General features: G+C 39.9%; 3 protein-coding genes across 6 annotated transcripts in view; 1 reads left to right on the top strand and 2 right to left on the bottom strand.

The window, feature by feature from the left end:
* Nucleotides 1–26,956, bottom strand: part of LOC130570032 (uncharacterized) — a 185,139-nt gene that overhangs the window by 150,702 nt on the left and 7,481 nt on the right. The window lies entirely within an intron of this gene.
* Nucleotides 3,380–5,459, top strand: LOC130570040 (uncharacterized). Its single transcript, XM_057360118.1, has 3 exons — nucleotides 3,380–3,644; nucleotides 3,769–3,847; nucleotides 4,449–5,459. Exons 1-3 carry the CDS (start codon nucleotides 3,468–3,470, stop codon nucleotides 4,880–4,882), a joined length of 690 nt encoding a protein of 229 aa, XP_057216101.1. The 5' UTR covers nucleotides 3,380–3,467; the 3' UTR covers nucleotides 4,883–5,459.
* The window catches only part of sh3glb2b (SH3-domain GRB2-like endophilin B2b), a 35,700-nt gene continuing 15,182 nt past the window's right edge, over nucleotides 6,439–26,956 (bottom strand). For 2 of the 4 annotated variants that reach the window (XM_057359969.1, XM_057359962.1), the window contains 8 exons: nucleotides 26,425–26,517; nucleotides 17,361–17,423; nucleotides 12,246–12,269; nucleotides 10,300–10,389; nucleotides 10,080–10,180; nucleotides 9,819–9,833; nucleotides 7,310–7,556; nucleotides 6,439–7,220 (listed from right to left, as the gene is read on the bottom strand). In XM_057359969.1, coding sequence (XP_057215952.1) covers nucleotides 7,113–7,220; nucleotides 7,310–7,556; nucleotides 9,819–9,833; nucleotides 10,080–10,180; nucleotides 10,300–10,389; nucleotides 12,246–12,269; nucleotides 17,361–17,423; nucleotides 26,425–26,517 — 741 coding nt within the window. In that variant the 3' untranslated portion in view covers nucleotides 6,439–7,112. The remainder of the gene's footprint in view (nucleotides 7,221–7,309; nucleotides 7,557–9,818; nucleotides 9,834–10,079; nucleotides 10,181–10,299; nucleotides 10,390–12,245; nucleotides 12,270–17,360; nucleotides 17,424–26,424; nucleotides 26,518–26,956) is intronic. The other 2 variants (XM_057359986.1, XM_057359977.1) reach the window with 1 other exon arrangement.

The raw sequence follows: 26,956 nt of genomic DNA, 5'->3' as shown, positions 1-26,956 counted from the left end.
ATTCAGCCTTCTCGCACCCCTTAGGAACCTAATGACTAGGTCGTGCTGTCCTAGAGACTTACCAGCAACTGGTTCGTGATGAGTGGCAATGGCGGCTACATACACTTTCAGTGTGGAAGGGGAGAGGTTACTATCCAGTCTCTCTTGTAGGAAGGACAGCACGTTCCCAATCGAGCATCTCCGTGGGTCTTCTGCTCGAGAAGAGCACCAGGACGAGAAGAGGTGCCACTTAAAGGCGTACAGCCGCCTAGTGGCAGGGGCCCTAGCCTGAGTAATGGTCTCAACCACCGCTGGGGGTAGGCCATTCAGGATCTCCTCGTCCCATCCAGGAGCCAGACGTGGAGGTTCCAGAGGTCTGGTCTCGGATGCCACAACGTGCCCTTCCCCTGAGAAAGAAGGTCCTTCGTCAGGGGAATCGGCCAGGGGGGAATTGTCATCAGGAGCATTAGCTCTGAGAACCAAGTCCGGTTGGGCCTGTACTGCGCAACTAGTAACACTTGATGCTCCTCTTCCCTGACCTTGCACAGGACCTGTGCAATGAGGCTCACTGGGGGGAAGGCGTACTTCCGCTTGTCCCGCGGCCAGCTGTGCGCTAGGGCATCCGTGCCGAGGAGGGCCTCGGACAGGGAGTACCATAGCGGGCAATGGGTGGTGTCCAGGGAGGCGAACAAGTCTACCTGTGCCTGCCCAAACTGCACCCAAATGAGCTGGACTGCGCGGGGGTGGAGTCGCCACTCTCCACAAGGTGAACGAGATGAGACAAGATTTTTAGACTTTTTTTAAAGAAATCCTTAATGATGAAATTGTCTTTTATTCACCTTAACACAAAATGCAAAAAATGTAGGCATTATAAAATCAACTTGTACTTTATGAAACACATTAAACTTATATTTTAATTAATTATATTATGCAGTAATAAGCAATATGTAAACACTGCAAAATGTCTGGTCACAAACTCAAATGACAGGCAGTAATTGCACAAAATGTATGCTTTGTTTTCTTAACAGGCGTAGCTTTTAGTAAAGAGCGTGGTTGTTTTCTCTATATGCTTTTGCATAGTGCACGTGTTAGCAGAGGTGGCGATTATTTTACACTGTCAATCCTCCTTCCTCCACTGACTGAACATAGCCTTCAGAGAAACAGTTAAAACTACTTAAACACATCATGTTTTATGCTTACATTGCACATATGTAAGAGACAGATGATCCGTTTTTTAAGAGGTTTGTCTGTGAGGTATTTAAAATAACATAATATGAACCTGCAGTTGCTATACTGTACTTGTGGTACAGTCAGCTAAGCTGCTGTTCAGCCACGCGCTCCCAAAGCGCTGCTGGCAGCGCGAACTGCAAACACTAGTGCTTTTATGTGCGAGGCGCTGCAGATGCAGAAGATGCGGGCCGTTTGAAACTCATCCGTCTAGCGCATGTTTACACAGAAAAACAGTGGGAAAGTAGCACCACAGGATGGAAAATCACGTTGTCTATGAATGGCCGGGCTGGTCACTGTAGCTCACAGCACAGCACGCACATACTTTGTGCAGTTACAGTATTAGCGTGTTCTGTACAGTAATAAAAACAGGTCACACCACAACAAAATGTGCGCTCACACAAATGCTCCCAAATATATTTTGAGGTCGCACAGGTTAAATTTAGGGAGCATATGCGACTAAAATGGTCACAATTTCGAGCCCATCACTCCATCATGCCAGTTGCGTAAGGAAATTGTGTTCTTGAGACTTATCGGATCTCATCACACCCCTACAATTTAACCATGGTGTTGCTTCAGTATAACCAGAGTTAACCATGGTTTTTGTAGTGGAACTGTGGTCAATCTGCCAAAAAAACATGGTTTCTACACTTACACTGTGATAAAATCATGGTTGATTTTTTTAAAATCCTAATATAGTAAATACTGTATAGTACACTACAGTATATATTACTGTAATATATAGTATGCTGCAGTTTACTATAGTAAATGCTGTAATATACTATATTATTGTTTCATTTGGTCACAGTCATCTCTTGCATGTCATTTTGTCAAAGCACAAGATGTTACTATGGCCTTAGAGTTTGCCTGTGGCCTACAGCAGCACTCTGCTCGACTGCCATGTCTGAAACAAGACACGCCCCCTCATTACCATATGGACACAGAAATGTAGAAATAAATAAATGTAGAAATAAATAAATGTGAAAATTTAAAAATGTGGAAATACATATATATTAGCATAAATGCATAAAAGAAATACAAAAATGTACCAAAAAATAAATGTTTAAATAAATAAATAATATACGTTTAAATATCAATATTTTAATTAATTTTTGTTATTTTTAGAAAATTAATTTCTGTATTTATTTGTTTATATTCGTTTTTTTACATTTCTTCATGGATTTGTTTTTGTATTTATTTAGTTTTAATTTTGGCAGGATTGGGCTTCCATACATGAACATCGCCAGTGGGCTGTACACCCAAAAGGGGGCGTGTCGCGTCTGCCAATGGGATAAGGTCACGCCCATTTGGGAGCTTCCACTCCGAGTTTCATGTGGGCGGGGCAGTGCCTAGCGAATGCATGGTGTGTAGCTCAAGTTTGGACCAAGACTCTACCAAGTACCCACTTACATACTGTTTTTATACTTTACGGGGGACCTATCGATAGACAATGACTGTAAACTGTATATTCTATCTTATTTCCTACCACTCACCCCAAACCTAATATTTAATCACACAAACCTTTCTGCATTTGTACATTTTCAAAATAAACATTTTTTAGTCAAGTTTAATTAATAATCTGATTTGATCGTGACGACCGCCTACAGCGCGCGCACACAAAACATTTGTGCTTCGTGTATCTTACTGTACGTTACGCATGAATGCCATGTGACATTTGTTATAAACTCAAAATCATCCCATTCCTTTCCAAGTTATGCAAAGTAATGTCTATAGCTAAAACATGCCTTAAAAACGAACCTTGTCAAAATGCACAAGGGGAAAACGAGCAGTCTCCCATAAAAGAGGAGAAAATGGGCACACAGAGAAATTAGGTACAATAAATCACACAAGCCAAATATGAATAACGTAGCACTGAACTTGTTTGTTTTGTACTGGCTGGCTTAATGAAAAACGCAACATAAAGTAGCTTATAAATATGTACATGTCTTTGGTTAGGCAGGAGTGAACAACCACTTAAGCTTCCAGTTATTTAGCAGCCTTACCATTGTAGGATATGTATAATATTGCCAAATCTCTGTTTAATACAATGAATGACAAGTAACGTATCGGTCACTGTTGCGCTTACGGAAGCACATGTACTTCTAAACAGGTCCTTCCATGATCTTATAGGGAGGCGGGAACGCACATGTTTTGAGGCGGACTTTCCCAAACGTGAGATGTAATGGGCGTTATAAATACCGGGATTCCACAAGAAACGGTACTTCAGCCTTTAATCGTTTCATTGGTCATAGCACGAGCAGATGACTCGCCAGGAAACCCTCGACTTTGCCATGGAGCAGGGACTCATGGTGCAAGCTTTGCTGGAACACTGTCATAACACGAAGCGACAGGAGACACGACTGCGCTTGGCCACGGCATTCCTTATAGCAGCTTTCCTCGCAACATTGGTGTGGGTACAATTTCATCAACTGAAAACGGTAAAAAAAATATGTACAAACTCAAGCCCTGTCAGTACTTGCTGTTATTCTGTCTGACAGTTTCTGAGGGAAAAGCTCTTATTCAATGAAAGTGTAAATTGTCTCTTGTTTCCCTATGTTTTAGGATGCATTTTCAGGTGCCCGAGTGGAAGCTTTGACAACTGATGAAGGATCACACAGAAGATGTTCTGCTTACCTGAAAAGTAGGCGTAATTGTCATCTCCTATTTTAGTTGAAAAGGCAAGGCACAACCATCACTGTTTTAAAGGGATAGTTCGCCCCAAAATAAAAGTTCTGTCATCATTTACTCACCTTTGAGTTGTTCTAAATCTGTGGAAGAATGCTTCTAACCAAACAGTTCTTGGACCCCACTGACTACTATAGTAGGAAAAATTGCTTTATCAATTTCTTTTTTTCTGTTGATCACAAAAGATATTTTGAAGAATGTAGGTTAGCAAACAGTTCTGGGGCACTTTTTCACAATTTTTCCTACTATGGTAGTCAATGGGGGTCCAAGAACTGTTTGGTTACAAGCATTCGTCCAAATATCTTTCTCTGTGTCAACCAAACAAAGAAATTTATACAGATTTGGAACAACTATAGTGAGTAATTCATGACAGAATTTTTATTTTTGGGTGAACGATCCCTTTAAGATTTAGGCAGACTACACCAACCAGGTTTGATGTGTGAACATGTGTGTCTTATGGTCAAGAGGTACCGTTTGTTTTGTATTTATAAACATTTGTTTAGCATGAAGATGAGCTGATTAATGACCGTTATTCTGTTCACTCTTTTCTACACCAGCTGACCCAAACAAGAATGCTTGTTCTCAACAGCAAACCAAGGAACAGCTCATACATTGGAGCCAGATGAGTTATGGACTTGACCACCAACGTTTCAATTTGACAGACAGCTCTGTCCTTCATGTCTTCACAAAGGGCTTCTACCTGATCAATCTGAGGATCTCATACCGTATAGCTCGTCATACATGTCAGCATACGCACAGACCAATTTTAGAAGTCAAAGTCACACAGCAGCATAGCAATTATAAAGAGGAGAGAGATGTTATAACTGCTGTGGAGAGCATGCCTTGTATTCTGTATTGGCAGCAGTCAGTCACTTTGAACAGAGTAGTCATGCTAGAAGATGACACTGATCTCAGGGTGAAAATTAACTCCAATACGTGCAAATATGTCAATTGGTATGCGAACGGCGATTTGGAGGTTACTTACTTTTAGCCTTGGCTGTTATTAGCTGCTTAAAACTTTGCAATGGCATTTATTTTTATAGACAATAAACGTAACTTAAACTTTGCAATGGCATTTATTTTTATAGACAATAAACGTAACTTATTTTTATTAAATTGGAATGTTGTTAAAGGGTTGACTTAACCACAATATCGTAATTTTTATTAAATAACATGACTGCATATTTGTAGATTATCCAGAGATAAAAGAGTATTGAAAAGTGAGAAAATCACTATTATTTATGGGTCAGATTGCACCACAATATTGGTAGCTGTAGAATTGTTTTATTTTAAAACTTTTTTGTGCATTGGGTGTATTCATTAAAGACGATTTGAATGACATTCATTTGATTTAAAAAAACAGAGCTATAATTTTTACTTTAAGGATGGCTTAAAGAAAGTATGAAGGGCAATTCCAACGTTATGGACGTGACATTTTGCGTTATGGACGTGACATAAAAATGCTCAGAGAATGAATTTGTTACAAATATATTGAACCATCTGTTTATATTTTACTAAACCCTTGTTGATAGAGTCTAAACATAAAAAATGTCAGTCTATGAACAAATTTTATATTTTAAAAAAGGGAAATAAACATGCGTTATGGATGTGACAAAAAATGGATTTGAAAGCCTTTATCTGCCACATCGTAAAACAACCAGAAAACATTTGAAACGGTACAAAATGGCAGAATTGCTTGAAATATAAAACCATTATGAAAGTTGGAACTGCGATTTTAAAAGATTTGATGTTAATCGTATCATTTTACTTTCATTATCAGAAGTGCACTCTTTAAAAAAATGTTTTATAGATAAAATATTTTTTAATTCTTTGCTGCGGTGTAATAACAGGTTTTCTTTCTTCAGCAGAACACAGAAGATTTTTTCAAGAAAGTTGGTAACCGAACAGCACTGGTCCCCATTCACTTCTATTGTATGGACAAAACCAATGCAAGTGAATGGTGGCCACTGGCCAGTTAACAACATTCTTCAAAATAGTTTCCTTTGTGTTCCGCGGAAGAAAGTCATACAGGTTCGAAATGACAAGAGGGTGAATAAATGATGACAGAATATTTATTTTTGGGTGAACTATCACTTTAATTTAAATGAAATATATAATTTTAATGCACTGTAACTTTAGAAAAAAATCTGTATAAACGTTAATATTTTTGACAATTTTAGAAGTCATTTTTTTAACAGATTTGTACCATAATAAGATGAGAAATCCCAAATATTTACTTATGTATTTGGCCTACACAACGCCCACTGCAGTGTGCTTTATTAAAATGTATTAGGAGAGCAGGTGTGATGAGGTCAGGAGTTGCGTAAAGATTCTCTTCTCTAAAATTAAAAGGCAGAAAATAAAAAAGACATGACCTATCTTGCCATGCGGCTCAAATGTCTTCGCTTCCACACTTACTGTAACTCCCCATTCAACCGCAGGTAAAAGCTGAATGCGTCACAAAGACTTGACAACACATCTACACATTCAAACTTAAAAATTACATCTAGATCAAGACCCAGAAAACCCCTCTTTATTATACTCAAGTTTTATTCACTTAATCATTTTATTGTCATTCAGTATGCATGGCTTTTTGGAACAAGCATCAAAGACAGAGATGAAATGATAAAGCCACCAATTGTGTGGATGTGTATACACATCAAAAAGGGTTAGGAGCTGTTTTTTCTAAATGAACAGATCAAAGTAATTCACATAAGATATAACTGGACCTACAGTAAAGCTTTAACACACTTTGTCAAAACACGTATATTCTTTTTACACATTTTGAACTAAGACCACCATGGAGTATGCGAGTGGGATCTCTATCTTTAAAGAACATGGATCTGATTCCACACTTAAACAGAAAACAGTCATTCACAACCACACATGCACAGACAAATCACATCCACCTTCAGCAAAAAGCCACAAAATAAGACACTTTAAGGGTAAGAAAAATGTCATTAAAATCTAGCAATCACAGGATCACAGGAAATAAAAACAGTTTCTGTTTCTGCTTGGTACAGTAGTGTTGAAATGAAACGACACACGTGAAACATAACTAGGGATTCAAAATAGTAACACATGCTTGTGCACGGTTACATCAGAGCAGGACAGACCTAGGTATTCCAAATAAAAAATAACTGGGAAAATTATAAATTCACTGAGTGTTCAGGAGTGCTTGAATGTTTGTTCATGCATAATTCATTATTCGGGATAGGCTTCTAGCTTAGGAGCTCCAGGTATGTAACAGGCACTTTGCCTTTCTGGTTGCCTCTTTCTCCAATAAGCCAGTCCGGGTCCATGCCGGGCACCGTGTACACAGTAATCAGCTAAAGAAAAAAAGACCAAGTTTATAGAACTGCTGAATAATAGCAATATCGAAAGAAAGATTGAGCTTTTTTTCTTGATAATTTCCTACCTCATCAGCAAGAAGGGAAAGTTCGCTTGTATCCGCAGCATCATAGTCATACAGCACTTTGGCCTTGCGCGTGCCAGTGGCTGGTGGCTTCACCTCCTCGATCTTCAGCGTGCTGGATTCAAGTGCATTGGAGGCATTGGGGGGGCGACTGGGTGAAGAAGCCCCAGGCAGGGTGGCAGTGGAAAGGGGAGTAGGTCCCGATGACACCCCTGACGTGGAGGCGTTCACAGCAAACGCATTGGGAAACCTGAAAGCAGATAATAAGAAAGAAATGTTGCAATACATAAAAACATATATGTAGATATTCACTCCTTTTAAAAAAATGCTACATTTTTCACCATGAAATAAAATCATCTTCACAAAGCAGTATTTTGTAGTACAGTATTATAATTATAATATTATAATTCACAGGTAAAAGTGATAGTTTACTCAAAATGAAAATTCTGTCATCATGTACTCACCCTCTTGTCATTTCAAATCAGACTTTCTTTCTTCCAACACAAAAGAAGATATCCTGAAGAATGTTGTTAACCGGCACCCATTCACTTGCATTGGTTTTGTGTCCATACAATAGAAGTGAATGGGTGCCGGCACTGTTCGGTTACCAACGTTTTTTAAAATATCTTCTTATGTTTTCTGCAGGAGAAAGCAAGTCACACAGGTTTGAAATGATAAGAGGGTGAGTAAATAATGATAGAATATACATGTTTAGGTGAACTATCAACGTTTCTCAAAGTGTTGGGGAATAAAGACATGACAAGTGGTGCGTGACAAATGGGAGAAAATTTGGTCTTTTTTGTGCCCAAACTGCACATCTCTATTAATTCCTTTATTTATTGACCATATGTGACCCTGGATCACAAAACCAGTCTTAAGTAGCACGGGAACATTTTTAGTAAAAGACAAAAATACATTGTGTGGGTCAAAATTATTGATTTTTCTTTTATGTCAAAAATCATTAGGATATTAAGCAAAGATCATGTTCCATGAAGATATTTTGTAAATTTCCTACCTTAAATATATAAAACTTTATTTTTGTGAGTGGATGGCGTGCCACAGTGCCCCTGATTAACAACTTCAAAGGCGATTTTCTCAATATTTAGATTTTTTTTGCACTCTCAGATTCCAGAGTTTTAAACGGTTGTATCTCAGCCAGATATTGTCCTATTCTAACAACTCATATATCAATAGAAAGCTTATTTATTCATCTTTCAGATTATGTAAAAATCTCAATTTTGAAAAATTGACCCATAAGACTGGTTTTGTTGTCCAGGGTCACATATACACTCAAAACAAAACAACAACACATTTAAATGTAAGCCTTACTTAAAGGTCCAGTGTTTCATTTTTGGGATGATCTATTGATAGAAATGCAATAAAGCAATAAGCCCCGCGAAGCAGTGGGTTACAGTGCATTTTATAACAGCTAAGGGTGTTGTGGCACGACGCGAAGTGGAGTGCCTAAAACCCCGTAGCTGTTATAAAATGCACTGTAACCCACTGCTTCGCGGGGCTTATTGCTTTTATAAAACGGTTATTCCATATGCTTAGCAAGGTTTCATAAAATAAAGTAAATAAAATGATATTTAGGCTATGTGGTGCGGTCAGCCGTTATATATTGAGGTATTTTATAACGGCTTAGAACTCCGCTCAGCCAATCAGAATCAAGGACCAGAACTGACCGTTTTATAATATAATATATATAATACTGTATATAGCTATGTCTTCAGAGGTGTATAAAGAGCTTACACAAAGCATTATGTTTTTATTACCTTAGAATAGGCTATTTCTATCTACATACACCGCGGGTCCCCCTGCATATAATTCACCATGTTCTGTCAGCCGTCGTAGTGTTTCGAAAGGGAGGGGGTGGAGTGAGCGGTTGGTTGCAATTCGCAACCTTGTCGCTAGATATTACTGACTGGACCTTAAAGACACTATCAGACTGCGAAGAAAATGTCACGTGGAACCATTAGTAGCCTATGAGAACGATTTCACGTCAGAATGTTAACTGAAGCGGAACAAAAACTTTAATGTGGAGAGACGGTAGGCGGTAGCGGGTATAAAAGTTAGCAATGGATAAGTTTGTGACATCGAATGAAACGAAAACTGGAAATTCGGCACCAGCAGACAAAACCAAGACAGACAGTGGACCTAAAGTTTATTACGATTTTGTTGGGGAGATTGGGGACAGGTGGGGCTCGGAACCCTTCCCTATACCTCCAAAGTGGGGAATGGCAGAAAAGTTTGAGAAACACTGGTTTAAGGGAACATGGTAAATTTGTGACAGCATCTACAGACATTTAAATGAAAGTTTTCTAAGAATAATGCAGGACGTCTGAGATTTCAAAACAGAGTTCTCAATCTGCATCCTCTAATCTTATTTCATACAGTATTAATATGTTCCTCAGAAATATATTCAGATTATTACATGAAGGGTTTCTTTACACCCCTCTGTCACATGAATGTGAGCACTTCCTTTTTTATTGTGATGGAAAGAGTTACTCACGTATCTCCATTTGCACTGAGAACACAAGAAAAAAAATACCAGGTCAAAGTGGATTCACGCTTGAAAAATTGCACAGAAAGTCTTATGATTGTCTTTACAAGAAATGCAGTTTCCGTAAAAGCACATGTGTCATTATTGCAAGGCTTGTGCACGTATAGCTCTTTTGACACATCTCTCCATATTGACATAAAACAGAATGGCTCATGCTGACTTTCATGATGCATGACGTATAAGAGTATACATCACTTTAGTAGCTCCCACCTGCTCAGTTCTTTCTGAAGGTCCTGCATGTGCTTGTGACACTCTGCATAGTAAGCAGCCTGTGCCTCCACGAACTCATGTAGGCAGCGCAAGTGGTTCACCTGCAACAGGATGATAGTGTCAAACTTTATGGTCTGTTGACTAGAAAACAACTCAACACACATCAAACTGTGCCACTGTGTCTGACATGAAGGCCTGTCTGTGAAGCGAATATACTTACATGTGTGCTGCTGATCCCCTCCAGGAGGAGGCGTGTCACCTCTGCCTGTCTATCAAACTCAGTCTGAGCCAAACGCAACTCGTGTTCCGCCTGGTAGACCACAAAACACATACGCACGAGCAAGGAGAGCCATAAGACACATTATTATAAAAAGTTTTGGTAACACTTTACAATAAAGTGCTATTAGTTAACATTAGTAAATGCATTAGCTAACAATTAACAATTTAGTTTCTCAGTATTTTTTAATGCCTGTTAATGTTAGTTCATGTCAATACTTATTCATGTTAATTCATGGTGCATTAACTAATGTTAGCAGTGACAACGTTTGATTTTAATAATGTATTAGTAAATGGTGAAATTAACATGAATTAATATTAATAAATGCTGTAGAAGTATTGTTCATTGTTAGTTCATTTTAGCTAATGCATTAACTAATTGTTATCAAATAGCACCTTATTGTAAAGTGTTACCCAAACAAACCAAGTACACACCATCACATTCATTCTGTCCTTCTGAAACCTTGTATTCTCCATATTTTGTGATTTTTACTGTTTGCCATAAATCATTATTAGTCACCCTTTATGTTTGTCACAGGGTTTTACAAATGTACAACCAATAAAAAATGTTAAAAAGTGCTTGTAAACTAGTATGTAATCACTGAATTTTTTCCCCCATTTCTTGAAAAACAGCACATTTGGACATACAAGGTTTCAGAAGGTCAGCAACGATTTGGTTGTATTATCTTCTTTTTAAATAAATTTTTTAATTGGGATATGATTTTGATATGATATGTGGGAAACGTTTTTGATATGTAGGAAATGCTGGAGGGAGAGGAAATCCCCACTTCCCTCCACAAGCGCCACTGATAAACACGTGTTCAGCATGAGCACAGACCACTAGACCACAGTTTCATTTTCATCAACGCCTTCATATGATGTAATTCAATTCAGATTTCACATTTATAGCATATATATTTATATTATAAATTTGAAATCAGAATTTAGAGAATGTATATAGTGATTTTTTAAAATAGTTTCCAAAGCAGATTTGCACGGAAACCCCCCAGAAAAATGTTAAATACATGGTTTTAGATTGTAAACTAATAAGTAATAATATACAGTAATTCAATGATATATACTTTTTCTAAGACTATAGGACATTTAGTCAGTTAGTAGAATAGATAACATATCATATTAAAGAAAACATGCCTTTCAAGCTTACAAGGAAAAGGTCTACAGAAGGAATTATACGGAAAAGAATAAAAAAATTCATAAAAGTGGATGAAATCTGTAGTTGTCATGAAAAGAATATCCTTGCAGTAGTATTTTCCACGTGCTCATCTTGACTCATTAAACACAATATCATAACAATTACAATGGCATCATCTACAAGATTCTCAAAGCTACTTTTTGAGTCAGACACAGATGCTTGATGTCAAACTGATGCAGATTGGAATCTTTCATCTAAATAAACTAAATTTAGCTTGCATAAATTCAACATGATGAAATGCTAATATACTTTGTAAATACTTGTGGTTAGGAATCACTATCTGCTTACCACAAAGGCAATTGCAAAGATAACTCAAAACATCACATTCCGAGTTATTTTTAGGTTATTTATATTTATTGTGTTTGTATTATGGTGTATTTCTAGTCTGTGTGCTTTGCCTTGTTAATCAAGACATTCAGAATTCAATGTCAGACACTGTCATCACTACAGTCTCGACACTGTAGTTTAAATAGTTTCTGTAAACTTTCTGTTGTTCAGACAGTCTCATTCGTCTATTTATAAATACTTTATATATTAAAACGCAATCACTTATTAAGTCAGTCATTACACATAGATTTACTCACTCCCAAGGAACTAGTGTAAACAAGGACATGTCTCATGACAGTCATGCTGTTGCATTAATACATAAAGGAAGAAGCTGATTGGCCGCTACTCACTTTATCCACTTCCTCACTCCAGAGCTGGAACATGCAGCATAAAAGACAATAGAAAAACAATGATATCATACCAAGAGTCTGTCTGGTAACATCAAGCAATAATCAAATACTTCATACAAAGAAATAAAGCATTAACTTTCACGGGATCTCAAGCAGGCAGACACATAGTCACCACACAGGTTCTTCCCACTACAATGTCTAGCCATGTAGTGTACAAAAATACAAATACTAAAATGGTATTGGACAAAAGTGATTACTTGCTTTAATATGTAAGTGAAACTTACAAGTTGTGAAACAATGCAAGTAGCAGCTTGTTTCGATTTATGCAATAAAATGACGTCAATATACTTTCAAAGTGGCTTGCGCAAACTACATTATTTCACGTACAACACAAGTCAAATGCATGTGACGCATCTTAAAGACCCATTAATCTGGTGTTTAAATTCATTTTGCAGACAAATAAAAACAGTTTTTGTAAGAGATTCTTTGCAAATGACCTTTTACTGTAATATTTCAAAGATTATTTGAGCAAATAGCAAAGATACTGCTTTCAAGATAAAGAGAAGAAAAATCTACAATACAGACGATTTCAGGGGCAACAACATAAACAAACATTATGTGGTCAAAACTTAACTTCCGGTAGACCGCCGCAAAGAATCAATAACTGTCATTTCATTTAATCCAATGAGTATACAATAAAATATGAATATAAATAAACATAAATATGAAGTAAATATCAAATACATTTTTACATTATAACCAAACAGACCGGAAGTTAACTTCTAGCCAGGCGTGTATGTCCAATGAAACCGCCTATAATCAACAAAAAATTGTCACTGCATAATTTCAAACATGCAGGTTTGTTGTTATTTATCATATGATGACAACATTAATAAAGAAAGACCAGGGGCCCGTTCTTCGTACATCGCTTACTACATCCAAGATCAAATTAAATATCCGAGATGACCTAATCCCGCTAATCATGATCTGGATAATTCAGTTCTTCGAACGCACCTCTTGTGTACGATTAGTATATCTGGATTTAATTGGAAAGGCAGCATATATCGATAGAAGAACTAGTGATCAGCAACGCTGCTATTGGCTGGTTGTTACGTCAAAAGACGCAGTTACGTCCATAGTTTTTTTACCACTGCTTAAAGATTATGACAAATTTTAAAACCTTATTAAAATGTCAGGAACACTTCAAAAGATGCACAGACAGATTACTTTAAGAGATATGTATTACAGTTTGAAGTTGTATATTTTGATAAACTAACTTTAAGTTCTTTTTTTATAAATTATCTTTTTTAATGGTTAATTGCAATGAGATGGTGTTTTCCCCACAAAATAAAGTGTTTTATACCCATTAGTGTTCACTGCATGGGATACTGAGGAAAGTGTCTGGAGGACTGTCCGTTTCAATAACATTTTTTTTAATTGGATTAACTCAGTAGCAGTTGCAGGAGTTCACATTATGTGAAAGGCTTTTACATCTGCTGAGTCTGCATAGAAAAGTGGTATAGTCTAGATAGTGGAAAATATGGTTTTGTTGTGCTATTTTATTGCTTTTAATGTATTGTGAATTATTTATTTCACTCCACAAAAGGCACAAGGCACATCGATGTATAAACTTTTTAAAGTCTTTAACGGTTGGATATATGGACATTCAAAAGCCAAAACTTCAAAACATTGACCTTCACAATATAAAGAACACAAACCTTAAACTGGAGATTTAATTTTTTAAAGATTGGAGATTAAGTAACTATTTCTATATTGTTTACTGACCTAACATCTCTTATTGCAGGTAAAAAATGACACTGATACCTGCCTATTATCCATGGAGATTAAAAGTAAAATGCATATGGGACCATAAAGCATGTTTGTGTTGCTTTCTATATAAGAATAATAAAAAAATTGTATACCAAAAGTTATATCTCATGAAGCTCAGTCTGTAGTGGTTTAGAGATCATCATCAGGCTGTACCTCCCTCGCAGGTCTCCTCTGTTTTCTGATGATGTATGTAGTGTAGCACATGACACAGTACAGGCCTGTCAGGCAATTTTGATACACTGAAATCCTTCATTCCTATCAGTTGCCCGAAGGTCATTTCATGATCCTGTCCTGACTAGGGCTGCAGTGTAACAGGTTTGGGTCAGGGAATGGTGTCTTCAAACACAGTCCCATCATAAATGTGACTGAAAATTGTTGACTCATGCAGATTCAGGTCATTTTGCTTCAGTGCTGGTGATACTATAGGTGCACATTAGGTCACACACCATCTAAGAGATTATTCAGTCAGCTTCCTTATTCATTCAATTACTTTTTGCTTAATACTATTACTAATATTAAAATGAATATTACCTGCAAATATCATAATTGATTTTCAGAAAATAACATGAGGCCTCAGAGGCCTATGATGCAATCTATGACATCAATCAAGACACATAATGCTCATTGACGTGATCATGACTGCAGAATCTTTAGTTCCCTTATATCATATTAATTAAGATGGGGTCTTAAGAGACTGAAATACCACAAATTTGCAAATGGCAAGACAGACTGAATTTTTTAAAATCCCCAATATCATATGCACTGTCTGAGCTTTTATATCTCTTTTTTATATTTTTATATTATATGCGAATATCTCCTTTACAAGAAAAAAAAAACAATATTTTATTTATTCCTTCATTTATTTCGGTCCTCACCGAAGACTTTTCACAGTAAATGAGAAATAAAAATTGTTCTAAATATATTATATTACATTACAACAAATAATGTTCTAAACGCAAAACATTGCGTTAATTACATGTTAAATTCGCAAAGCTCTTTCTATTAATCATGTACCTTGTACAACAAGTTGCTTTTGTATGAATGAAGCCGATTTGACTGCATCATGACCGCGATCTAATCCTGTTTACATGAAATAAACCTGCTGCCGAGCAGGTTTAAGCTAACGGACCTGTTGCTAAAACAACAAGTCCAGGATGAGCGTCGAAGAACCGAACAATCCAAGAACATGCGAAATCGTCAACAATCAAATCCAGCTAACTGAGTTAGCGAGGTAAGAAGAACGGGCCCCAGGAGTGTCCAACATTTTGACTGGATCTGTATAGAATAATTTCTACACAAACACTATTAAAGGGATAGTTCACCCAAAAATGAAAATTATTTCATCATTCTTCCAAATATCTTTCTCTGTTTTCATCAGAACAAAGAAATTTATACAGATTCGGAACAACTCGAAGGTGAGTAATGATGACAGAATTTTCATTTTTGGGTGAAGTATCCCTTTAAAAATAAAGGTGCTTAAAGGGGATGTGCAACCTCTTTACAATGTTAAACGTGCTGGCTTGGTCAACTTGTCAAAAAACGAGTTGGACGTATGACATAGTATTTCTGTGCTCGATACATTCCCCCTGCATTCGTATAGGTTTCGGAGGGTTTTTTTTAACATGAAAATCCGTTTCGTAACAACTTTTCTTAGTCCCTTATTGGACAATTATCCAGGAAAAGCACGCCCATGCTTCAACCCATCAGAGCGAGAAGAAAGAGCACGCCCACGCGTCAACCAGGGAGAGCGGGAGAAGGAGCATGCGCACACGTCAACCAGCTGTAGCAAGAGAGAGAGAGAGCACTGCGTTCGCGAAGTTCAGCTGTGTTTGTTTGTTCACTGCATTTTGGTGAGGAATGTTATATAAACAGTGAATGTAACGCTGGATTTGGAGATTATTTGAAACTGATAGATGGAGCGGTCCCAGTGCTAAAAGATGCCGGACATGAACCGCACACGGTAAGTGAAACTGAGTCATAAGTCTGTGTTTTGTTGGCAAAAAATGTGTTTAGTTCCGCCCCCCATCCCCCCCACACGCGTCGCATGTTTTCCGAAATAATCGTACAGCTGTATCTGTCTTTTATAAATGTGATCAAACTTAAGAGTCTACCGATATTTGAAGGACGCGATACTATTCTCTAAGTGCTCAAGATTAACATGAGAAATGCAGAAACTGTCTGAGTTACGGCCACTATCTCTGTCTTACTTTTTTATAATCGGATCTTAAAGGTTCTTTATGGAACCAAAAGGTTCTTCTATGGCATCGATTACTTTTTTTTAAGAGTGAACCTACACAACTTTCTGCTACAATATGTCATAAATGTCATGAAAGTTGTTATCTGAATATACTGTACATGCATTGCATCTCACAAAAACATTAAATCACACACGGAAAGACAAACAAACAAACACCACACAATAACAATGCTATCACAAAAAAACAAAAACAACAATGTTAGAAAATCTGGTAAACCTTGAAAAGTTGACAGATGTGAAAACAGGGCAACAACACAGATAAGTCTTAAAGGGATCCTATCGTCACTAACCAAATGAGGTACAAATCATACAGACAGCACCTGAACACTAAACTAGTTCTATACATTAAGACACCCCGTCAGATGCAAAGCTCATACAACCTTTATTCTGTCACTCAGAGATTCACTATCCCACTGTATTGAATGAATAAACATCAGGGTGGAACAACAGAGAGAATATTTTTATCATGGTTCAGTATTTTATCCGCTGCACCCTTCAATCACCCAATAAACAAAAATGACAAGACAATTAGTTGTAATATTGGATAATAATTACTTTAATTTACGAACTCATTTGTAATTTAAAATTTAAAACAGGATTGCTAGAATACAGTCCCCACTTGGGTTTGGTGTAAATATTGGTGTGAAATATACACAAATAAGGGTCATGTAGAACATAAGGAGAGAAAAAGAGAGCAAGTGACACGCCTTGATTTTGCAGAGTAAAGTGCGTTCATACAGTAGGTCAACGTCTTTCGCTAGTCCTGGAACAACAATCCTGTTAAACTAATGTCTGAACCCATTCCTATCACTATCATCAACCTTTAAATTAGAGAAAAATAACATTTGAACAAGCCCCTACACTAGTCCTAAGTCTAACCTTAAGAGTATTCAAATCTGTCAGGAATGTTGTGCCAGGACAAACAAGGATGTTAACCAAGGAACATGGATGAGTTCTGCAAAATCAGTTTCACCAGAGAGAGTGTATGGGGGGATCATTCTAAAGCTAAAGTTCTGCAGCTCTCTTACCGCAGATGCACTTGCGGACAGGACATAATTGCGAGGCCTAGTCTCCTGAAAGTCTGGCGCAGCCTACAGGTGAGGGGGGAAACAGAGTTTTACAAAAAATCATGTGTCCACACATGAACTAATCCAGCAAATAAGTGACCAAAAAGGCAGTTACAGAGAAAGAGGGAATACCTTAGTTCAAAACAACAATCATAAAAAATACTTTTTTGTGGAATTTTAAGCTGTTTTGGATGGAGCGAAATACACTAGTATTTTGTTACTGGTACTAAGGAGCATAATCTCTTTTGAATTAAATTTTAGCAGTTGCAAAACATTAATTATTTTAGGTTCACATCATGGCTATTTTCAACAATACTAAGTTTTGGTCTACATTGTATTGTTATGAATTTATATCACTTTCTTGAACAAACAAACAAAACACAAAACTGAATGTACCTCATTATTATGTACGTCTGAAATGCAAGCATCAATTTATTTTTATTACTTTTTTTGTATTTACTGACAGCCTCTGGAAACCTCTCCTTTCCTATGACTGATAATATTCTTTTATTGTTTTTAGTGCTTGTTCAGCTCAGGATGATTAGTCTATATACACGCATTTTCAAACCAACTTAAGTCCAGTGTGTAGTTTTTTAGAGGATCTATTGACAGAAATGCAATATAATATACATACGTAACTATGTCTTCAGAGGTGTATAAAGACCTTACATAATGAAGCGTTATATTTTTATTACCTTAGAATGAGCTATTTCTATCTACATACACCGTGGTCCCCTTGCATGAAATTCACGATATTGTTTCTACAGAAGCCCTAAATGGACAAACAGCTATTCAGAGCGCGTTTCGTAAATACATTATCTCCTTCGGAAAAGAAGTGAAAACGTGACAACATCTTTGTTCTGTGTTTCGAAAAAAAGTGTTTCAAAAGGGAGGGGTGGAGTTGCAATTCACAAACTCGCCGCTAGATGCCGCTAAATTTCATACACTGTACCTTTAACACCAGCATCTTCTGTTACCTTCAATCAAACTTTTACAAGTATCATTCTCCAAAACTGTAAGTCATTGTTTGGTCAAGATATTTTCTCTACTTCGTCACTATTCGTTCCCCATGTCTATAAATAACTGAAGAGCAGAGTGATGTCATAAACAGTCATTGCAGGACATCAACATGTCCCAACACGCTCTTTAAAATGAAGTGATGTTGCAATAAGCAGCCAATGTAGCCAACGTCATTCCAACATGGAATTACAACATGGCTTCACTTTTTAGCTGAAGAATTAAAAAGTCAGTAAGATTAAATGTCTGTATAATCTGTACAAAGAATAAACATACAAATGGCTAATGGAGTTTGTTTTGTAATTACTATAAACTACACCAGGTTCTATAACAGGGCTTCCCAAAGTATTTTAAAGATGACTTACATTTGGTATTCTGTAGTGACTAATGAGGTTTAAAGAGAAAAAAAAAATTGGTTATCATTTATCACCCTCAAGTTGTTCCAAATCTGTATAAATTTTGTTGTTCTGCTAAACACTGGGAAATATATTTGGAAAAATGTTTGTAACCAAACAGTTTTAGGCCATAATTGACAACCATAGTGGGAAAAATTACAATGTGTGCCCCAGAACTGTTCTGTTCTTCTGTTCTTCAAAAGATCTTCTTTTGTGTTCAACAGAACAAAGAAATTTATAAAGCAGTTTTTCTGTAGTTTTTGGGTGAACTGCCCCTTTAAGTAATTTGCAAACCTTTTAATAATTATTATAATCAATAACCATTTTTAATGAATAAATAGTTTAAATTCATTCCTTTTACAGGTTTCTTTTATTGATTATTCAGTAAGGACATTTTTAACACAATCTCACAAACCCCCTGCAGTTCCATTCTGAATCTCTAGGGTTTACTAAATGCTTGGTGGGGAAACCCTGTTCTCTAATATTTTACTATTAACTGTATTTGGACCACAAATGCTCTATTGTTGCAATTCTGTTTGACTTGTCAAGTTACAACCATGTGCCATTAATTTAATGCTATTAAGAGTACTATAAGCTCCGACAAATGCTGGGTTAGTCATCATTGGGTCAAAAAGAGACAAACCCAGCTGATTTAACCTATGCATGTTGTAGTTTATGGTAAAATACGTTTTCTGGGTTAATTTATTCATAACCAATTTTGGTTAGTTTGTCACTTTTTGACCCAACGCTGGGCTGAAAGCAACCCAGTATTTTTAGGAGTATATGCTAAGCCTGGTTTGAAAGACAATTGGGCAAGAAAACAAACATACACACACACGCGCACACACACACACGCACAGGATACTCACATCTCCCTCACACTGTGCAAATGACAACAGAGAGGTGTGCATAGATAGAGGAAAGAATATATCTGAACACACAATCAAAAAATGTGACCTTTAGCAGTCATTACACACACTCATAAAAATGGAAACAGAATCCTCAGGAAGAACCAAAGAGAGGTAATAACACTATACTGACTCGGGGTCACTAGGGGTGTAATGATACACTCAGCTCACGATTCGGTACACATCTCGATGCTGGGTTCACGATACGATACACATCTCGATATTTTGAACAAAATTAAAAAATTAAACTGAAATTCAAATAACATTTATTTTCAAAATATTAACAATTTCAGTAACTTTTTTTGCTGCACATACAACTTAATAAAGAATTTTAACATTTTAAGGCTGAACCTGCTGTACTGCAGGTTTGTCACTGAGTGTCAATTTTGACAGCAAATTTTGATTTAGGTTTAGTCATAGTCTTTTGACTAAAATGCAATTTAGTTTTAGTCATATTTTAGTCATCTCCATCATTTTAGTCGACAAAAGCTACATTATATTTAGTCTACTAAAATATATCTGGTTTAACTCATTTAAATGGTGTAATTAAATGTTCCATACAAAGATTGAACTGTTTTGACATAATTTACTTCACCTTAGAATTAAATTAAACCAGGTCATTACCTTTATTTTTCAGAAAAGTTCAGTAACTACTGGATATGCATTGTTGTAACACAGAGAATATTAGACCATGAACGACATGTAGCAGTTCATTCAGTCTCATTTTGACTCAAATGACTCGTTCGTCCAGTGAAGGGCGTGTTCATTCAGTACATTCAACCAATGAAACTCTCTGACAGAGCTCACACTCAAGCGCTATTGGCTCATGTCTCTTTGAAGCTGCGCTGTCTTTGCTTGAGACAGTAATGAATGAGAAATATCTTTCAAAAAGACATATTATATAAACTGCATTACATTTCTTCAATCATGCAAATCACATACTTGGTTCGATTTTTAGCATGTCATTCAATCTTTTAAACTACAGTACGACTCACTTCTCTAATCGGTACAGCGCTGGTTTCTTTTGACATTATGTTGCATATCACGTTATGCAGCAGCTCACGTTAGCGGATAAACTAACATTGGCATTTAAAAACTTTTTTGCTGCCTTTGTAATGAGTTTCGGGGTGACTCGCCAGCAGTCACGCTTCAAGTTTGCGGTGTTTTACCGACGATTGTGAGGGAAAATAAGACGCTTTGTAAATCACGTGGAGACATAGATTGTGTCTTGTGCTTCCCCTTCTCCCAGAGACTTCTCTCTGTACCGCATATGTGAGATAAGCACACGTGACGCGCTGGCGCAGAGTAGGTAGCATCTTGACTGGTCAACGAATACAATTAAACATCATATCGTAAAATATCCTGATCTGTCTTCGATGCACATCGTGACATTTTTGCATCGCGAAATATCGTATTACGAAGTATCGTTACACCCCTAAGACTGACCCTTCCTTTAGATTACCACTTCAATGATGGATATGACTGAGAATTCAAATGTACTATGAAATGAAAACGGGATCAGGTGGGGGAATTACCAATATTCCACCCTATGAGGGTGTATTCTTTAAACTGTGTTTGAATGTCATATGATAGTGTTCAGGGCAAAACTCCTGAATCACTTTAGTATCAAAGTGGGAAACAAACAAAACTGAATGAAAGCCACATGACTTCCATGATTTTCCAACGTTCTATGCTGCAGACTTGACGATGTAGACGTCAAGCTGTTTGGGCTTGTCAAGACTGTCTCCACATATCTAGACTGGCTGATCACAACTTACAAGTACTTACAAGTACTATTGAATAGTCTGTGATACAAAGTATTATCATTTTTAAAACTGTCCATGTACATTATCATGGGTGTTAAACTGGCAAAGAGTATAACCATTCATGAAAATTGTAAGGTGAAAATACTATGGTTTGTATGCATTATCATTTTATTATGTATTTTATTATATTTATTTTTTTAAATTATTTCATTTCCCCTTCAGGTGGTCTCTCAACGTTGTGTTGAGAGACAGACTGGGGTTTGATCTTGAGAATCTATCATCTCCGAGAGGAATTTTAAAACGCCAATGGGCTTGGCGAATGGCACACGCACGCCAGTCCTCGCCCCGTGCATACGGGTATAAAAGGGAGATGGAGATGGTGGCAGCCATTCACTCATCCTTTATTCTTCGGAACTTGCGTGGCATGATTGTCAAGCATTTATCTCTTCGAGACTCTTTACTGCTGGATTTACAATGCAGAGCAGCGGACTTCTCCCTCCTGATAACAGACTTCCCTTGGACATCTCGGCAGTGAGCTACAGACCTAAAAGAGCAAATTTCTCACAGTTGCGAGCATGTCTCGCAGCTGTGTCCTTGGGTGTGACAGACTCATCCCTGAGTCAGACGGGCACGACACCTGCATCACATGCTTGGGGGTCAAGCATGCTGAGGCAGGGTTTGTCGATCCGGCATGTTCTGTCTTTAAGAACATGGTGATCAAGGTGTTGCAGTCACAGCTGGCTACGTTCTTTGTGAGCGCTGCTGCCACCCCGTCTGCTTCCCAAGCGAGTTCGACTGCCGCTTCGGCAAGGTCGACCGCTTCGGCGAGCAGCGGGGGTGATTTTGGGGTTCTTATGGATGTCGCTCCTTCAGCTTCGGCTTCGCGGACCACCCATACCCCAGCACGCTCACCTGGCTCATCCCCGATGGGCGGCGGTAGACCGTCCCATAGCGGGCAGACTCCACAGAGAGATGAGGATGAACTCTCTGTCATAGCATCAGACAGCTACCTCCTGGCATTAGATGTGGAAAACCTCTCTGAGCTTCTGCCCCCGGGCGGTCGAGCTCAAGATGAGGCCGACACTGAGATGTCAGCCATGCTTGCCCGGGCAGCCGGATTCGTGGTTTCTGGGGTCAGAGCGTAGTCAAAAGCCACGAACCGCCCCGGTGCCATTTTTCCCGGAGGAGCATGAGGAGCTCACTATGTCCTGGAATGCACCATTCTCGGCACGTTCCCGGCTAGCGGGGTTGGGGGCTGTTACTTCTCTGGATGGTGGGGCGACCAAAGGCTATGTCAACATCCCCCAGGTGGAGCGTGCAGTCACGGTGCACCTGTGCCCGCAGACAGCTGCCGCCTGGAGGGGTCGACCTAGACTTCCGTCCAAGGCTTGTAAGCTTTTTTACAATGCTGCAGGACAGGCCGCTTCCACCCTCCACGCTATAGCGGTCCTTCAGGTCTTTCAGGCTAAAGCCCTGAAAAACCTGGATGATGGGAAGGCTGACCCAACTCGCATGAGCGAGTTACGCACGGCCACTGACCTCACGCTTCAGGCGACGAAGGCCACGGCACATGCCTTGGGTCGGTCGATGTCCACACTCGTGGTCCAAAAGAGGCATCTGTGGCTCAGTCTTGCGCAGATGGGCGACACCCAGAAGGCCCGCCTTCTGGATGGACCCATCTCGCAAGCCGGGCTGTTTGGTGACACCGTGGAGGATGTGTCACAACAGTTCTCCGCGGTGCAGAAGCAGACTGAGGTGATCAAACAGATCCCACCGCGACGTGACCACCTATCGGCCATCACGGTCCCGAGCACAGCCTGCTTCCCAGCAGCCCCACCCCCCCGCAACGGCTCCTCCGGTTCCAGAGCCCTCCCAGATGACGGAAAGAACCCGGGGAAATCAACATCGGGCCCGACCCCGGCCATACCAATGCCCACGGGTCAGAGAGGGACGCTGCCTGCCGCTCCTATCAACCCTTATCAGGGCCCGGTGCCCACATTCTCACAAAAAGAGTTTTTCCCTGGGTTTTCTTCCTCCACAGCACCCTCGACTCGACGGTGTCTTGGACGGACCAAGCTGCCGGCCGCAACCTCCACCGGACGTTGCATCGGTCAGCGACAACAAGCAGGTAACTCAACAGAGCCGTCTACCTCCCCGGGGTTCCGCCCCACTCTGTCATTCACAGAACCAGCCTCCCACGGCACGGTGAAGCAGATCGTCCCTCTGGTTCCGCTGTCACGATCCTTGGGCGCTTGGCAAGGGTGCACCAGCCCGTCACGCTGGGTAGAGAGGACGATCCGTCTCGGTTATGCGATCCAGTTCGCCAGGCGCCCGCCCAAGTTTCGGGGCATTCTCCACACCTCGGTTCGAGGGGAGAATGCTCCCGTGCTTCGGGACAAGGTTGCCGCCCTTCTGGCGAAAAGTGGGATCGAACCCGTCCTTCTAACCGAGATGTCTTCCGGGTTTTACAGCCCGTACTTCATAGTGCCCAAAAAAGGTGGGGGGGGCTGCGCCCCATTCTGGATCTGCGCCTCCTGAACAAGCACCTACACAAGCTGCCGTTCAGGATGCTGACGCAGAAGCGCAGCTTGGGCTCAGTTCGTCACCAAGATTGGTTCGTGGCAATCGACCTGATGGACACGTACTTTCACGTCTCCATCCTCCCTCGACACCGACCGTTCCTGCGGTTCGCGTTCGAGGGAAGAGCGTATCAGTACAAGGTCCTGCCCTTCGGGCTAGCCCTGTCTCCTCAGGTATTTACCAAACTCGTAGAGGCTGCCTTAGCGCCCCTCAGGGAGCAAGGCGTGCAGATACTCAACAATCTCGATGAATGGCTTATCTTGGCACACTCGCGAGATGTGTTGTGTACACACAGGGGCCTCGTGCTCCGGCACCTAAACCGTCTGGGCCTACGGGTCAACCGAGAAAAGAGCGAGCTCTCCACAGCGCAGAGCTCCTCTTATCTCAGTAAGGAACTACACTCTGTCCGTATGTCAGCGCGTCTCACCAACGAGCGTGCGCAGTCAGTGCTGAACTGTCTGAAACTTGTCAGGCGGACTACAGCGGTCCCGCTGAAACATTTTCAGATGCTCCTGGGGCACATGGCAGGTAATCCCTTTCGGGTTGATGCACATACGGCCGCTTCAGCACTGGCTTCAGAGTCGTGTTCCCTGGACGGCGTGGCACACCGGCACCAGGCGCATTACGGTAACGCCTCAGTGCCTTCGCACCCTCAACTCCTGGTCAGATCTGACTTTCCTCCGAGCGGGGGTATGGCCTCCTCGTGGGCACTGGCTCAGGGCGCCTCTCTGGCAGACATTTGTAATGCTGCGGGTTGGGCTAAGCCCAGTACCTTCGCAAGGTTTTACAACCTCCGCGTGGAACCAGTGTCAGCCCCGTGTCTTACACGCTATCGGCGTATAAGACAGGCATCTGGTTTGGGCGTACTAGGACTGTTGCCCCATACGTAGTGACTCCCCATCCATGGGAACCCCCAAATCACCCCTGTATGTTTAATTCCTCACTCCTGGTTCCCCTGTCGGTGAACATGTGACCTCCCCTCCGGTGGTTACCCGCCTGGGTTCTGTCCCCCCATCCGGGCTGACACAAAATCTCACATTTTGTTCTCCCCACTGGTGAGACCATGTTGGTGACTCCACATGTAACCTCCCCTTGTGGTAGGATGTGGCCTCCGTAACACACTCTTCAAAGAGGAGAGCAGTGTTTCCCCAGTGTTCTTACGGTGCTGGACGGCGTCTCGCTACTAGAGACGAACGGCACAGCCCGTGATAGCCGTCGGTACAAGCTTCTCAGTATGCTACTAGTACTGATCCCACTGGAAGATTACGTCTCGCGGTAGCACTCACTTGCTAGTCCAGTCAGTGTCGTTCCGTTTGAGGTCGTGATATGGCTCAGCGCTGTGGTGTGTAAAGACAGGTCCCCAGTCTGTCTCTCAACACAACGTCGAGAGACCGACTGAAGGGGAACGCATTCATGTCTTCATGCCACAACGCTTCGCCGACCCGCTGCAGCGACCGGGAGATACCTCTCAGGTTCCTCAGCCCAAAGGGTGAATGAATGACAGCCGCCATCTTCCTTTTATACCTGTATGCACGGGGCGGGGACTGGCGTGCGTGTGCCATTCGCCAAGCCCATTGGGGTTTTAAAAATCCTCTCGGAAATGATATGTTCTCAAGATCAAGCCCCAATCTGTCTCTCAACACAACATCTCGTTCCCTCCATCAGGGAATGGAGGTTACAGTCGTAACCGAGACGTTTTTTGTTGAACCTCATGGTACCTTCGTTGCAACCTCATGGTGAGCCAGCAGGCCAGACTTAAGTATGTATGTACGGCGACACTTTTAGGGTAGCTTTCCCTAATGAGCAGGGCCATACAGAATCGGCAGACTCTTTTGTTAATTCCGAGCTAAAATTTTGGAAAAATCTGTGGAATTTTGTTGAATAGTTTAAATATGTACATGTATAAATGTATGCAATAAAGCAAAATGAAAGGGCTTGTGTTAATATGCTCTTATGATAAATTTATTGTGTATTAATGACACTTTTCCTCACGTTTACAACACAATAAATATAACTTGAAATAAAACTTAACAAGAGCTTTTGCCTGTCGTTCGTTCTTGCTGTGAACTGATTTAAAATGATCCAGAGCTGTCTAGTAATCGACATATAAATGTCTCCAGAAACTCTGTAGTTAGTTTTGTTTAAAACGTCTCAAATATCATATAGTTTGTCCTCAACGCATCCTAGTAATGCTCTAATGTTGTGTGGAATTCCACTGAGTACAAACGGTTTGTGATATTTCACAATCACCTTGAGTGGGTTGACAGACAGTAGACTAACACAACAGGGTCAGGAAAGGTGATCAAAGATGGGGGATGATAGACACAAGATCATAAAAGAAAGTGAAAATAAACCTTACAGCAGCCTTGGCCTCTGCTAACTTGGCCTTCTTGAGCCGAGCTTTACACACATCCAGGTCAAGGCGTCGGTTTTCAAGAAGCCTTCTCTCTTTCTGCAAACAGAAAATTGCGTAAAACACATTAGGACACCAAACTTGTTTCTTGGTACAGCCAATATATATACTGTATGTCAGTAACACGTTTTACAGTAAGGTTGTTTTTGTACTTTTACAGCATTTATTGATCTTGGCTTAGGTTAGCATCTCAGCAAGCCCTGTTGAAAAAAATAGCATATGCTAGTTAGGTATGTTTTGAAGCAAGGTATTTGGTTTGAGCTGGTCATGTGTTGGTCCTTAGCTGGTTTGAGCTGGTTTAAGCTGGTCCTAACCGGGTCCTAAGCAGCTAGCCCCTAGCTCAGGACCAGCTCATAACCAACTAAGGACCAGCTTAAACCAGCTCATGACCAGCACAAACCAGCTACCATGCTTCAAACCATACCTAACCAGCATATGATGGATTTTTTCAACAGGGCATTTAGTAATTCATTTTTCT

Source organism: Triplophysa rosa, linkage group LG2 (assembly GCF_024868665.1).
Source record: "Triplophysa rosa linkage group LG2, Trosa_1v2, whole genome shotgun sequence".
Taxonomy (NCBI): Eukaryota; Metazoa; Chordata; class Actinopteri; order Cypriniformes; family Nemacheilidae; genus Triplophysa; species Triplophysa rosa.
The sequence above is the reverse complement of the archived record's forward strand: the minus strand, read 5'-3'. Positions and strand labels throughout refer to the sequence as shown.